At 40.8% G+C, this 13673-nt stretch overlaps 1 protein-coding gene across 4 annotated transcripts in view; it reads left to right on the top strand.

The window, feature by feature from the left end:
- Positions 1-6924, top strand: part of DROSHA (drosha ribonuclease III) — a 120561-nt gene extending 113637 nt beyond the window's left edge. For all 4 annotated transcript variants that reach the window (XM_065905457.1, XM_065905456.1, XM_065905453.1 and 1 more), the window contains 3 exons: positions 1560-1652; positions 2466-2512; positions 5871-6924. In XM_065905457.1, coding sequence (XP_065761529.1) covers positions 1560-1652; positions 2466-2512; positions 5871-6001 — 271 coding nt within the window. In that variant the 3' untranslated portion in view covers positions 6002-6924. The remainder of the gene's footprint in view (positions 1-1559; positions 1653-2465; positions 2513-5870) is intronic.
- Positions 6925-13673: the final 6749 nt, after the last annotated feature.

Here is a 13673-nt window from a genome sequence, read left to right as displayed (position 1 = left end):
GAGTTATAGCTTAAGACAACATTTCCTTAAGAAAAAGAAATGTATTGGTTAACTCAAAGTTTGAGAATAGTTAGCTTCAGGTGAAACCAGGTGTCATGGCAACACAGCATTTTAAGAGAAACCTCCTTTTAAATTTGTATAGAGAAGAAAAAATATCGCTGGTTTGTTTCCTCCTGCTGCTTAAGAGAGAGAAAAATGTCTGGCACTTGCAGCCTCTTTTCTCCGTTTGGAGACCCCTGGCCTTCCTGCCTGTTACCCTCTCACAACTGTGTGGATCACAATAAACTGTGGAAAATTCTGAAAGAGATGGGAATACCAGACCACCTGACCTGCCTCTTGAGAAACCTCTATGTAGGTCAGGAAGCAACAGTTAGAACTGGACATGGAACAACAGACTGGTTCTCAATAGGGAAAGGAGTACGTCAAGGCTGTGTATTGTCACCCTGCTTATTTAACTTATACGCAGAGTACGTCATGAGAAACGCTGGGCTGGAAGAAGCACAAGCTGGAATCAAAATTGCCAGGAGAAATATCAATAACCTCAGACATGCAGATGACACCACCCTTATGGCAGAAAGTGAAGATGAACTAAAAAGCCTCCTGATGAAAGTGAAAGAGGAGAGTGAAAAGGTTGGCTTAAAGCTTAACATTCAGAAAACTAAGATCATGGCATCTGGTCCCATCACTTCAGGGAAAATAGATGGGGAGACAGTAGAAATAGTGTCAGACTTTAATTTTGGGGGCTCCAAAATCACTGCAGATGGTGACTGCAGCCATGAAATTAAAAGACACTTACTCCTTGGAAGGAAAGTTATGACCAACCTAGATAGCATTTTAAAAAGCAGAGACATTACTTTGTCATCAAAGGTCTGTCTGGTCAGGGCTATGGTTTTTCCAGTGGTCATGTATGGATGTGAGAGTTGGACTGTGAAGAAAGCTGAGCGCCGAAAAATTGATGCTTTTGAACTGTGGTGTTGGAGAAGACTCTTGGGAGTCTCTTGGACAGCATGGAGATCCAGCCAGTCCATCCTAAAGGAGATCAGTCTTGGGTGTTCATTAGAAGGACTGACGCTGAAGCTGAAACTCCAGTACTTGGCCACCTAATGTGAAGAGTTGACTCATTGGAAAAGACCTTGATGCTGAGAGGGATTGAAGGCAGGAGGAGAAGGGGACGACAGAGGACGAGATGGTTGGATGGCATCACCAACCCGATGGACATGGATTTGAGTAAACTCCGGGAGTTGGTGATGGACAGGGAGGCCTGGCGTGCTGCGGTTCATGGGGTCGCAAAGAGTCGGATAGGACTGAGCGATTGAACTGAACAGAACTGAACACACACAACACACAAAATTTCACTATAGAATTTGAAAAATTTCCTACTTCAAAACTGTCTGTATTTGTCATATTAGCAAATCAAAGCTGTACTCTCTTAATTTTCTTGTTATTTTTGCCTTCCTGTCTCTCAGCAGTAAGTCACATGGTTTTTCGTGGAGTTATGTGTGAGCGGTAACTATTAAGTAGCACTTTACATAATTACTGCTCTTTCCTTTTCCTTTCAGGACTCTGCAGACAGTGGGGCCATCCCATGCTAGGACCTATACTGTGGCTGTCTACTTCAAGGGAGAAAGAATTGGCTGTGGGAAAGGACCGAGGTATGAGAGAAAGATACTTTAAGTTTCTTCAAATGAACATCCTGTGTGCCCGAGAAGTATTAATATCTGCTTGGTATTTCCAAACTCTGCAGCCTGTCCTTTTGAACTTAGAGTATAGAGTGTTCAAGGGTAGTAGCAAAGTGAATCTCAAGGCTTAATATCCCCACCAAACTCAGCCCCAGACTTGAGAATCGGCCTTGAGCAGTGGGAATGCCATTGCATAAAGGGCTTTGGCTGCCTAGAGAGACCACATTAGCAGGTGCACACACAGGTAAGGTCTGTTCACTGCTGCAAGCATTTTATGAAACATGCCGTGCGTGACACAGCCGTCAGACACTTGATCTCTTATTACTATTCACTTGAGCTTTGTGGAAATGCTCACATCTTCAGGTAAAAAGAATTTCATATGTTATCACCTTTCTTTGAACCTTCCAATTTATATCTTAAACTGAGAAGTGATTTGAAGTCTGTCTGTATGTATATTTTTTTACTCTTTGCCTCTTAAACTTTACACTGAGGATGTTCAAATTTAAGTAAGAAATACTTCAGACCTAATATAAGTGGAAGGCGTTTTATTGCAGTGTTGAAAGTGTGGAAAGAATAACTTAAACAGGCTTTGTACAGATAAATGACATTTCTGCATGCCCTTGTGTATATTCCTATCTGTGCAATTCAGTATGTGACAGTAGAAGTAATCAGATAAAATTGTATGCACCAAACATGAAAACTAGCCTGAATAAATTGGAGCCATATTTTGTGTTTTGGGGGAAAAAAAATCTTTAAAATGTACCTTGTCTTCATTTTCTTTAATAGTATTCAGCAAGCAGAAATGGGAGCAGCAATGGATGCACTTGAAAAATGTAAGCCTATCTCTTTTTCTATAATTATATGTTCATAATGTAATGAGTGTTTTATGGATAGAAAATGGGAAAGTAGAAAAATGGTAAGTACTGATAAAATGTGATCTTCTTTTCTTCATAATTATTCTCCACACAGAGTGTAGTATAATGTAAGATATGTATAAAATAGGCTTATAATTTAAAAAAAAGTATTCCCAAATGCTTTTTGATTTTCATTTTCCTGTTTTGCATAGAGTCCCACTCTCAGCACAGGTAACCCATGTGAGTGACTTAGTATATTTCATTCTATATATTTCTCTATAGTTCTAAAATCTTAAACCCGTGAAGGTTTTTTCTTTTTGGCGTTTGGCCGCTGTTTAATTAAAGTGGGACATTTACGTACGTCTCTGCATCCATCTTTTCTTACTAGATAATACATCACGGGCAGCCCTCCATGTCATAGTGGCTCCAATTCATTCTGTCTTAAGGGCTGCATCATATTTCATGCTGTGGATATGCCATATTTTATTCAGCTTTTAAAATTTTTGGTGGATCCTGTTTCTGTCTTTTTATCACTGTTGATACTAAAAGTCTCTATATTGGTGCTTTTAGTTCTGGGGGATGGATTCCCAAGGGTAGGATAGCTGGGTTGAAGACACTTAAATTACATAATTGACCCTGTAGGGAACTGCAGAGTCTTCTGTAAATTGAAGGCTTAAGCACAAGGAAGTTTTCTTCTGAGGTGAATCGTGCCGCCCAGCAGAACCTGTGGGCAGAACCTGACCGTGTAATTCCATCAGGCTTCAGCTACTAGCTCAGCGTGGGCGAGAGCAAAGTGTGGAAAGCTGAAAGTGCACAGGCCCTGGATGCTCAGCCTGGGAGAAATTCCAAGAAAGGCAGGAGGGCCAAGTAGCCATGCAGAAATCTGCAGATGAGAGCTTGGGGGCCAAGGGGAGGGGAATCCTGGGGATAGAAGCTGGTGTTCCCAGGCTCCCAAGTTCATGGAATCTTCACTGAGAGTTTTGTTGACTCTGTTGAGGAGCTTTTAAAATCCATTATATATATGGACTTTATTATTTTATTACAGTCACATATTGTAATAAAAATGAGACTCCCATTTTTCCACCCGTAAGATTGTTAAAGGTGATCTTTGGAGTTTTCATTTGTTTGCTTTCAGCCATAAAACAGTAGTTGGAGAGATGGCTGATTCTAAGACTGGCCTACACGTCTGAACTGGTGGGAGAGAAAAGTGTAAAGTGCAGGAGAGCAGTTTGATGGTGTATGTCAGGGCCTGAACGACGTCCTGAACCCTTTGATCTAGAGATTTCCTTTCTAGAAGTCAAACCTAAGAAAACAATTGGCATTATGAGTGAAAGTTTCCATAACCATGATGATTGTGACAAGTTCATTTATAATAGTTAAAAAAAATCAATCAGTCCTTCAAACTGTGTGTTTGAGCACAGAGAAATGTTTAGATAAATTATCCCAGAGGTTGACGAACATTTTCTGTAAAGGACCAGATAGTAAATACTTTTACTGCAATTACACAGGTCTGATGTTGTGGCCCATAGACTCAGGTAGAATACAGGTGGCTAGTGTCTGTGTTCCAGTAAAACCGTATTTACCAAAACAGGTAAAGGATTAGATTTGTCCTATAGACAGTAGTCTGCCAACCTCAGCTTTGTCCAAATGTTGTAATATCAAAATATCTTTGAAGAGTAATGATAGGGGAAAATGCTTATACTACTAGAATAAGTGAAAAAAGTGTATCCATCAAAGTGTACTTATAGCTATACTCTCCCAGTCTAAGTTGGGCTCAGGGAATGATTTTAAGTGTTTGTGTGTCTAATTCATATATGTACACATTTACATTGTGTATATGTGTGTCGGATATAAATTTACTTCATAGGAAAAGGGCTTATTATAAGGTTATATTCTAAAAGCTTATCTATGGTTATATCTGAGTTGTGGGATTATGCTCTTAATATTTGAAACCTGTGTTTCGTATACAGTACATAAGGATCAATTTAATATACTTAGAGAATAGAATCTTACTACTATTTTATTTCTAAAATTCAGATGCTATTATGTTTCTCTTTTGCTTAAAATCAGTCACTGACTCTTAAGTCGTTACTCACCTTTCATATTCTTTTCCCACCACCCTGTCGCTCCCTGTCTTCCACCCACCGGGAGCGAAGATGGGACACAGTGTTGGAAGGAAGGAGGGTTTGGGAATATACTGTATATGTTTATTATGTTTCAACCGTAACAAAATCAGGCACTCTCTCAAATATGCCAAGCTCTCTGATTCTCCCTATTTTACTTTTCTTAAAAGTTTATCTGTTTTTAATTGGAGGGCAATTGCTTTCCAATATTGTGTTGGTTTCTGCCGTACTCAACATGAATCAGCCATAGGAATGCATATGTCCCCTCCTTATTTTTAAATATGAAGTAGCCGCTCTTGTGTTTCACAGACCCGTACGCAGTTAACAGATAGCTCGTGTCCCTCTCATTTGTTCATGCATCCCTTTGTGATGTGTGTTGTTGAAGTGTGTGTGTGTGTTGAATAAGTGTATAAGATGCCTCTTTTCTGTTCCATATTTGGTTTCTTACTCCATTGCTACACTCATTACGTACCACAAATAACAACTGAATTGTAAAATTTTTACATCTTAACCAAGATTTCCACCCTGTCAACACCCTTGAACGGGATCAAATATCAAACTAAATACAGCTTCAACTGTGCTACTGAGGGACATGTTTCCTTTCACCAAATGAAAGTGCTGTACTTGGGTTGCTATTGCTTGTAAGCTCTGGGTCTCTTGAGTAAACTTCACAAATTGAATTATCAGAAATGGTGACTTAAGATGTGGTCTCCTCCTTTTGTCCATCTGATCTTTTCCCTCTTTTCAGAAACTTTAATTGTTGGTAAGTAATGATGGGATAATATTGTTATTTGTTTGAAGTTTTGGGTTTAAGCTTTGTAAAAATACACAGCTCCCTCTTGCTATAGCCTTTCATCTCTCCCTGAAAATCACTTGTTGCTAGGAGAGCTGTGTTAAATCCCTGGCTGGAAACATGCTGAAGCCACACGCAATGTTTTAACAACTGTGTATTCCGGTGCCTTTTATGCTTGAGTTCACGTCAGATATTGAAATCCAGAACCAGGTGCCGATTTAGACTTCCGTTGTGTTCCTGAATGATAAAAGAAAAAGAAAAGAAAATGAGCAGTTTTTTTTTTCTCTTGCCTTACAAAATGCAACTCTATATATTCCTGTGAAATACGTGTTTGTTTGTGTGTGTGTTGCGTTTAGTTTGCATCATTCTGTGCACTGGTGGCTCTCCTTTATTAAGTGTAAAATATATCTCCTTGTGTCAGATAACTTTCCCCAGATGGCCCATCAGAAGCGGTTCATTGAACGGAAATACAGACAAGAGTTAAAAGAAATGAGGTGGGAAAGAGAGCATCAAGAGAAAGAGCCAGATGAGACAGAAGACATAAAGAAATAAAGGAAGGCATGGACGGAAGTGGTGGTGTATTTACTTGCCTAATAACTGTGACTGTTGCCCATTGAGACCTAGCCTAGTTTTTGTGGAGCCACTGAATGAAGGTTGCCCATTGAAATAAAACACAAAGTCACATCATTCTCATTTTACTGATCTCGTATTTGGTTTTTAGCTGAATGGCGTTTATTACAAAATATTTGATTTCTATTTAATGTAAAGTTTCACTTGGGTAAATGTGTGTATTCCCTGTTATTTTGTTTTTTAAACAATAAAATTAAAAGTGTATTCTGTGTGGAATAGATCCTATTCCTTCTATCTTTCTGAGATTGTGACTCCAGAATTTCAGTGGATAAGCAAAAAAATCACTTTACCAGATATTTGGGTTATGCTCTATAAACACCCGTACTGTTTGACATCTCTGGATTAATCTCCATTTTCAGCTTTTATCTTGGTGTTTATCAGGTTCTCAGCTGCAAACATTATGCTTACACTCACTAACCAGTGAGTCCTTTGTAGAAGGAATCCCATTAACGTTTAACTGGCCAATGGAAGAAGGAAAGACTGATATCTGAGTCACATATGTTCCTTCAATCACTAGAATCAGGAGAAATCATGATTCTAAGCCAGATGACACTTTAAACCAGGTGCTCTTACCCTGGGGTCATTGGACTCTTAAAAATTTATAGACAGACTTTAAGAATGTCTCAGAGTATCTTGAAATTATGTTGGATTTGGGGCGGGGGGGAGTGGGCAGAAGGAAGAGGAGGGTTCATAGCTTTCAGCAGCTCCAAGCAGCTCCATTATTAGGTCCCTATAATAAAGGGCTAACATTGAATTAAAAGATGTAACATCTTTTTAATGTTAATTTAAACTGAACCTCACTGGCTTCTTATTAATAAAGACAAAACTTCTTTTTTAAAAACAAATGTGTTTTTATTCATTACTCTAATGGATATCTAGTGAGTGTCTGCTATGTGTCAGGCATTGTTCTAGGCTCTGGGGCTATAGCAGTGAAAAAAATAAAATTCCCTGCCCTTGGGGGAACATGCTAAGTGAAGGAAGACACACAATGACGGGAAATAAAATGTGTTACGTCACAAGGTGATGTAGATGATGGCCAGAACAAAGTAGGGGGTAACACGGAGTGGTTTTCAATCAGGTGGTTGGGGAGGCTCCCCTGAAGGGCATCATATGAATTAAGATGGGAAAGAGAGTGACCTGTTAGCTATCTGGAGGGTTTCTTTTTACACTTGATCTTAGCTAAAAGGCTGAGAAGGGGTGGAGGATTTCTTTTTAATGTAACTATTAAATGTTACATATTCATTGTTGAAAATTGGGAGAATGTGTTATGTGTTTCTTTTACTAGCAGGAGAAAGAAACAACGGTTACTTTGGAAATATTATGGAGAAAGTAGAAATCATAAGCTGAAAAAGTAAGTCATGTATGAACCTGCCACCCAGAGATTTTTATATTGTCAGATCTTCTATGTATACACAGATGTATGCACATGTGCTGAAGTGCACCTTCACAATAGAATACCCTGTATGTGATTTCCATATCCTTCCTTTTTTATTAACTAATAAATCATCTCTCAGTGTTGAATCCACATTTGTATTCATGGCTGCATATTAATGTGGATATTGTATGCCTGGTTATACATTTACTGGCTAATCTATTGAAAAAATGTGTAGGTTGCGGGTAATTTTTTGCTGTCAAACTACTGTCACATACATACATAAACGCATCCACACACATGTGCACACACGCATCAGAGAGAGGAGTGAGAGAGAAGACCTCTCTAGAATTTGTTAACTTGTTAATCATTAAAATGTAAGATGGTGCCTGTAAGAAAAGGTTGTCCTGGGGCTCCTCTCCGCCGAAGGAGGACTAGGAGGGGAAGAATGCTGAATTCATCAGTAGCCTTGAAAATGTTAGAGCCAAAAAGCAAGGGAAAATATTTGAACTTTTTAAAATAAGCACTTTGACTAGTCTTGCATGGGCATCAAAGTAATGCCAAAGCCAGCGTGCTGCTCAGGACTTTTCATTGTACCTGCACTTTTCCTCTCTGTAGTTTTCTGACCTTTTTCAGGTTTTCTTTCCATATTGATGGCTCTTGAAGCCTGAAGAAGTTAAGTCCATATCACAGTAGAAAACCTTGCAGTGGAACACATCAAACATGCATCAGGGCAGGTTAGCTTCGGGGGCTCTCCTGAGCAGTAATGAGGCCAGTGGCCAAACTCTCAGTAGCCACACAGACCAACTCAGCAGGCCACTGTGACCACAGGTTCTACGTTGCTTTTGATCCAATCCAATCCAGTCTTCTCACCTTCCAGTTGTGATCATGAGACGCAACAGCGAGAATGCACATCATGCATTAATTCAACTGTGCTGTGTTATTATTTATGGAGGCTGATTATTTAACTTCCTTCTCTAAGTCACTTAGGTTCTAGTCAGACAATGATGGTGTGATGGTGCAGCTACCTACAAAGGCCTCTTGTACTGGAGAAGAAGGGGGAGAGCAGGCCAGGCAGGAAAGGCATCTCAGAGGAGTTAATACTTGAGGGGTTAACTGAGTCATGAAGGTGAGAGGGAGCTTGTGAGGAACAGAAGGACATTTCCTTCCAAGGATGCAACAGGATTGGGTGGGAAGAAAGTGTGTTTGGATCCTATTGTATTCCACAAGAGATGTGGTGAAGGCCTGCATTGAGGCATTGAGAATGGAGATGCTGGGATAGAACTGATGTGAAAGATACCTGGGAGCTAGGACCTACAGGCCATGGAGTTGGGCATGGCATCTCAGCCTCAGTGCCAGAGACATTCTGGGCTAGATGGGGATTGTCCTCTGCATTTTAGCGTGTTTAACCGTATCCCTAGCCTTTCCTTGCTAGATGTCAGTAGCATTTCTTCCCCTACTTCTGACATCCAAAAATGTCTGCAGACAAAACCAAGTGTCCCCTGGGGACAAAATCAGCCCTGGTTGAGGACCAGATAGGAGAAATTAAGCAAAGAACACCGGCTAATTTTTGTACTGTCAATATCCAAACTAAAGCAGAATTGGGTCTTGAGTTGAGTTGGCTTTACTGAACTTTAGAGCCTGTGGAATGTCTGTGAAGCTGATGAATAAACAGGTGCGTACATAGTTTTATAGCCAAACACAGATAACTGAGCTCAAGATTAGAAACGGACTCACGAGTCTCCTTGGAAGAAAAGCTATGACAAACCTAGACAGCATGTTAAAAAGGAGAGACGTTATTTTGCCAACAATATCCATATAGTCAAAGCTATGGTTTTTCCAGTAGTCATGTATGGATGTGAGAGCTGGACCATAAAGAAGGCTGAGTGCTAAAGAACTGATGGTTTTGAACTGTGGTGTTGGAGAAGTCCCTTGAGAGTCCCTTGACTCTTGAGGGTCCCTTGAGAGTCCCTTGGACTGCAAGGAGATGAAACTAGTCAATTCTAAAGGAAATCAGTCCTGAATATTCATTGGAAGGACTGATGCTGAAGCTGAAACTCCAATACTTTGGTCACCTCATGCAAAGAGTTGACTCACTGGAAAAGACCCTGATGCTGGGAAAGATTGAAAGCAGGAGGAAGAGGAGATAACAGGGGATGAGATGGTTGGATGGCATCACCGACTCAATGGACATGAGTTTGAGTAAACTCCAGGAGTTGGTGATAGACAGGGAGGCCTGGTGTGCTGGAGTTCATGGGATCACAGACTCCAAAACAACTGAGCGACTGAACACCACCACAAACCTCAGTGGTATTATCTACAAAGGACAACCTTGTTTTTCCCAGGTTGGAGACAGGAAACCATTCCAGGGATGTATTATAGCTTTGAAACTATAGGCTTCATACATGAGATAAGTTTACTCCAGAGAGGAAACTCGACTGCCATCTGAACTATTTTAGCTTTAGATGAGCTGTCTTAAACGAAGTGACTATTTCAGAATTATTTCTGTCATCATCCTTGTTTGTGAAGTCTTTGTGAAATTTCCCTCCAATCAACTTGTACAAAGTAAAGAGGACTCTTTATGAATTACTTGTTCTGAACAGGGAGTAACAACACACTAAATTCTTGCAGGTATGTTCTCCATAGCTATGAGTGATAGTCGCTCAGTCATGTCTGACTCTCTGCAGCCCACCAGGCTCCTCTGTCCATGAGATTCTCCAGGTAAGAATACTGGGTGGGTTGCCACGTCTTCCTCCAGGGGGTCTTCCCAACCCGGGGATCAAACCTGCATCTTTTAAGTCTCCTGAATTGGCAGGCGGATTCTTTACCACTAGCACCACCTGGGAATCCCATTCCCTCTAGCTTTTGGTCCCCAAATCTTCCCTAGAGCCTCATTATTTATTTTATAAAGGATGAAATAAAGCATAATGAGGCATTATAATTTCCTTTGTATAAATATCAGGACAGTTAAGAGAACAACCTGTGGAAGAGACACTTAACTGACCACAAAACATGTTTATTCTTGTAAAATTGTCAGGAAGAGCATGCCCAACTGGGGACCACATTCCACCTTTGTTGAAGTGAGCCAAGTGACAGATTCCCACTGGCTGAATGTGAAGAACTTCCGGACTGTGGCACCAGAAATATGTTTGCCATCTCTCCATCCCCTTTCTCTGGTTTGCTGACTGGATGCTGACATCCAGGGAGGGTGACCTTGAAAACCACCCTCAGTTAGAACATGAATGGCACCAGGGAACAGAGCCCCCACCTCACCCCCACCTCCCTTCCAAGGATAGGAGAATCCTGCGTGGACTTCTCTAAAGTGAGAAACAAACATCTATGTCTTAAACCACTATTTGGGGATTTAATGTTATAGCCACTCGTGGTATCTTCACTAACACAAGTGTCTGAGTCAGGCCATGAACAACTCTTAGTAGTTTTCAGCCCAAACAATTTTTTTTTAAAAAAGTTCACCCACCTGTTCAGTCAGTCAGTCACTTCAGTCGCTCAGTTGTGTCTGATTCTGCGACCCCATGGACTGCAGCACGCCAGGCTTCCCTGTCCATCACCAGTTCCCAGAGCTTGCTCAAACTCACGTCCATTGAGTTGGTGATGCCATCCAACCATCTCGTCCTCTGTTGTCCCCTTCTCCTCCTGCCTTCAATCTTGCTCAGCATCAGGGTCTTTTCACATGAGTCAGTTCTTCTCATCAGGTGCCCAAAATATTGGAGTTTCAGCTTCAGCATCAGTCCATTCAATGAATATTCAGGACTGATTTCCTTTAGGATGGACTGGTTGGATCTCCTTGCAGTTCAAGGGACTCTCAAGAGTCTTCTCCAACACCACAGTTGAAAAGCATCAATTCTTCAGCACTCAGTTTTCTTTATAATCCAATTCTCACATCCAAACATGACTACTGGAAAAACCATAGCTTTGACTAGATGGACTGTTGTTGGCAAAGTGATGTCTCTGCTTTTTAATATGCTGTCTAGGTTGATCATACCTTTTCTTCCAGGAAGCAAGCGTCTTTTTTTTTTTTTTTTTTTTTCTTAATTGGAGGCTAATTACTTTACAATATTGTAGTGGTTTTTGCCATACATTGACATGAATCAGCCATGGGTTTATATGTGTTCCCCATCCTGAACCCCCCTCCCACCTCTCAGCAAGCGTCTTTTCATTTCATGGCTGCAGTCACAATCTGCAGTGATTTTGGACCCCAAGAAAATAAAATCTTTCACTGTTTCCACTGTTTCCCCATCTATGTGCCTTCAAGTGATGGGACCAGATGCCATGATCTTCATTTTCTGAATGTCGAGTTTTAAGCCAACTTTTTTCACTCTCTTCTTTCACTTTCATCAAGAGGCTCTTTAGTTCTTCTTCACTTTCTGTCGTAAGGGTGATGTCATCTGCATGTCTGAGGTTATTGATATTTCTCCCGGCAATCTTGATTCCAGCTTGTGCTTCATCCAGCCCAGCATTTCTCATGATGTACTCTACATATAAGTTAAATAAGGAGGGTGACCATATACAGCCTTGACATACTCCTTTCCCGATTTGGAACCAGTCTGTTGTTCCATGTCCAGTCCTAATTGTTGCTTCTTGACTTGCATACAGATTTCTCAGGAGGTAGGTCAGGTGGTCTGGTATTCCCATCTCTTTCAGAATTTTCCATAGTTTCTTGTGATCCGCAGAGTCAAAGGCTTTGGCATAGTCAATAAAGCAGAAGTAGATGTTTCTCTGGAACTCTCTTGCTGTTTCAATGATTCAGTGGATGTTGGCAATTTGATCTCTGGTTCCTCTGCCTTTTCTAAATCCAGCTTGATCATCTGGAAGTTCACGGTTCACATACTGTTGAAGCCTGGCTTGGAGAATTTTGAGCATTACTTTGCTAGCATGTGAGATGAGTGCAATTGTGTGGTAGTTTGAGCATTCTTTGGTATTGCTTTTCTTTGGGATTGGAATGACAACATAACTTTTCAGTCCTGTGGCTACTGTTGAGCAGCACTTTAGCATCATCTTTTAGGATTTGAAATAGCTCACCTGGAATTCCATCACCCACCTGTTACTGATACTATATTGAACCAATGCTGTAATACTCATGATTTAATTGTAACATGCTTATGTATGGTTCAGAAATATCCCTTTATATGATAAAATATAGCAGTCACAAAATGAAGTAAATTCTTACATATGAGTTAGGGGTTTGCAGAATGCTCATTCTAAGATTTATTGGTATTTGTAGCACCCACTATAATCCGGGGCCTGGAAGATGGAAAGCAGCACCCTTGTTCTCAGGAAGCTCGCTGTTGAGCAGAGAAAGCTTGTATACTTGTGCACATAAGACGCTACGTAGGGAATCAGAGAGAGGGAGAGTGGGTCCGAGGACGCCCACCTTTAGTTTGATTTTGACAGCATCAAATCCATCCAGCTATTGACTCCACCATCCCATACTCCCCATGAGAAAACATCTTTTCTCAGGTCAAACATATTTCATTTTTAACTGCAGTGTCATTACGACCCCTTAAAAAATTATCAAGAACTCCTTAATAACTTCTAATAATCATCCCATACTCAAACGGATAGCTGGTGTGTCCAAGTAATGATTCAAACAGGACCCATGTGTTGCCTTCATTTTTATGTCTCTTATATTTGATCTTTCTGGAGTTATTTCCCCCCTCTCCTCCAGTAGCATATTGGGCACCTACCAACCTGGGGAATTCATCTTTCAGTGTTATATCTTTTGGCCTTCTCATACTGTTCATGGGGTTCTTAAGGGAAGAATGCTGAAGAAGTTTGCCATTCCCTTCTCCAGTGGACCACGTTTTGTCAGAACTCTCCTCCATGACCTGTCCGTCTTGGGTGGCCCTATGTGGAATGGCTCATAGTTTCATTGAGTTATACAAGGCTGTGATCCTTGTGATCAGTTTGATTAGTTTTCTGTGATTGTAGATTTCATTCTGTCTGCCCTCTGATGAATAAGGATAAGAGACTTGTGAAAGCTTCCTGATGGAAGGGACTGGCTGTGAGGGAATCTGGGTCTTGTTCCCAGGGGTGGGGCAGTACTCAGTTAATCTTTAATCCAATATTCTATTAATGGGTGGGGCTGTGTTCCCGCCCTGTTGTTTGACCTGAGGCCAAACTAAGGTAAGGGTAATGGCAGTAATGGTGACCTCCCTCAAAAGACTTAAAACCCTGCAGCAGGTCACTGTTGACTCTCACCTC

This window comes from Muntiacus reevesi, chromosome 14 (assembly GCF_963930625.1).
Source record: "Muntiacus reevesi chromosome 14, mMunRee1.1, whole genome shotgun sequence".
In the NCBI taxonomy this organism is placed as follows: Eukaryota; Metazoa; Chordata; class Mammalia; order Artiodactyla; family Cervidae; genus Muntiacus; species Muntiacus reevesi.
This window is presented reverse-complemented; position numbering and strand designations above follow the sequence as displayed.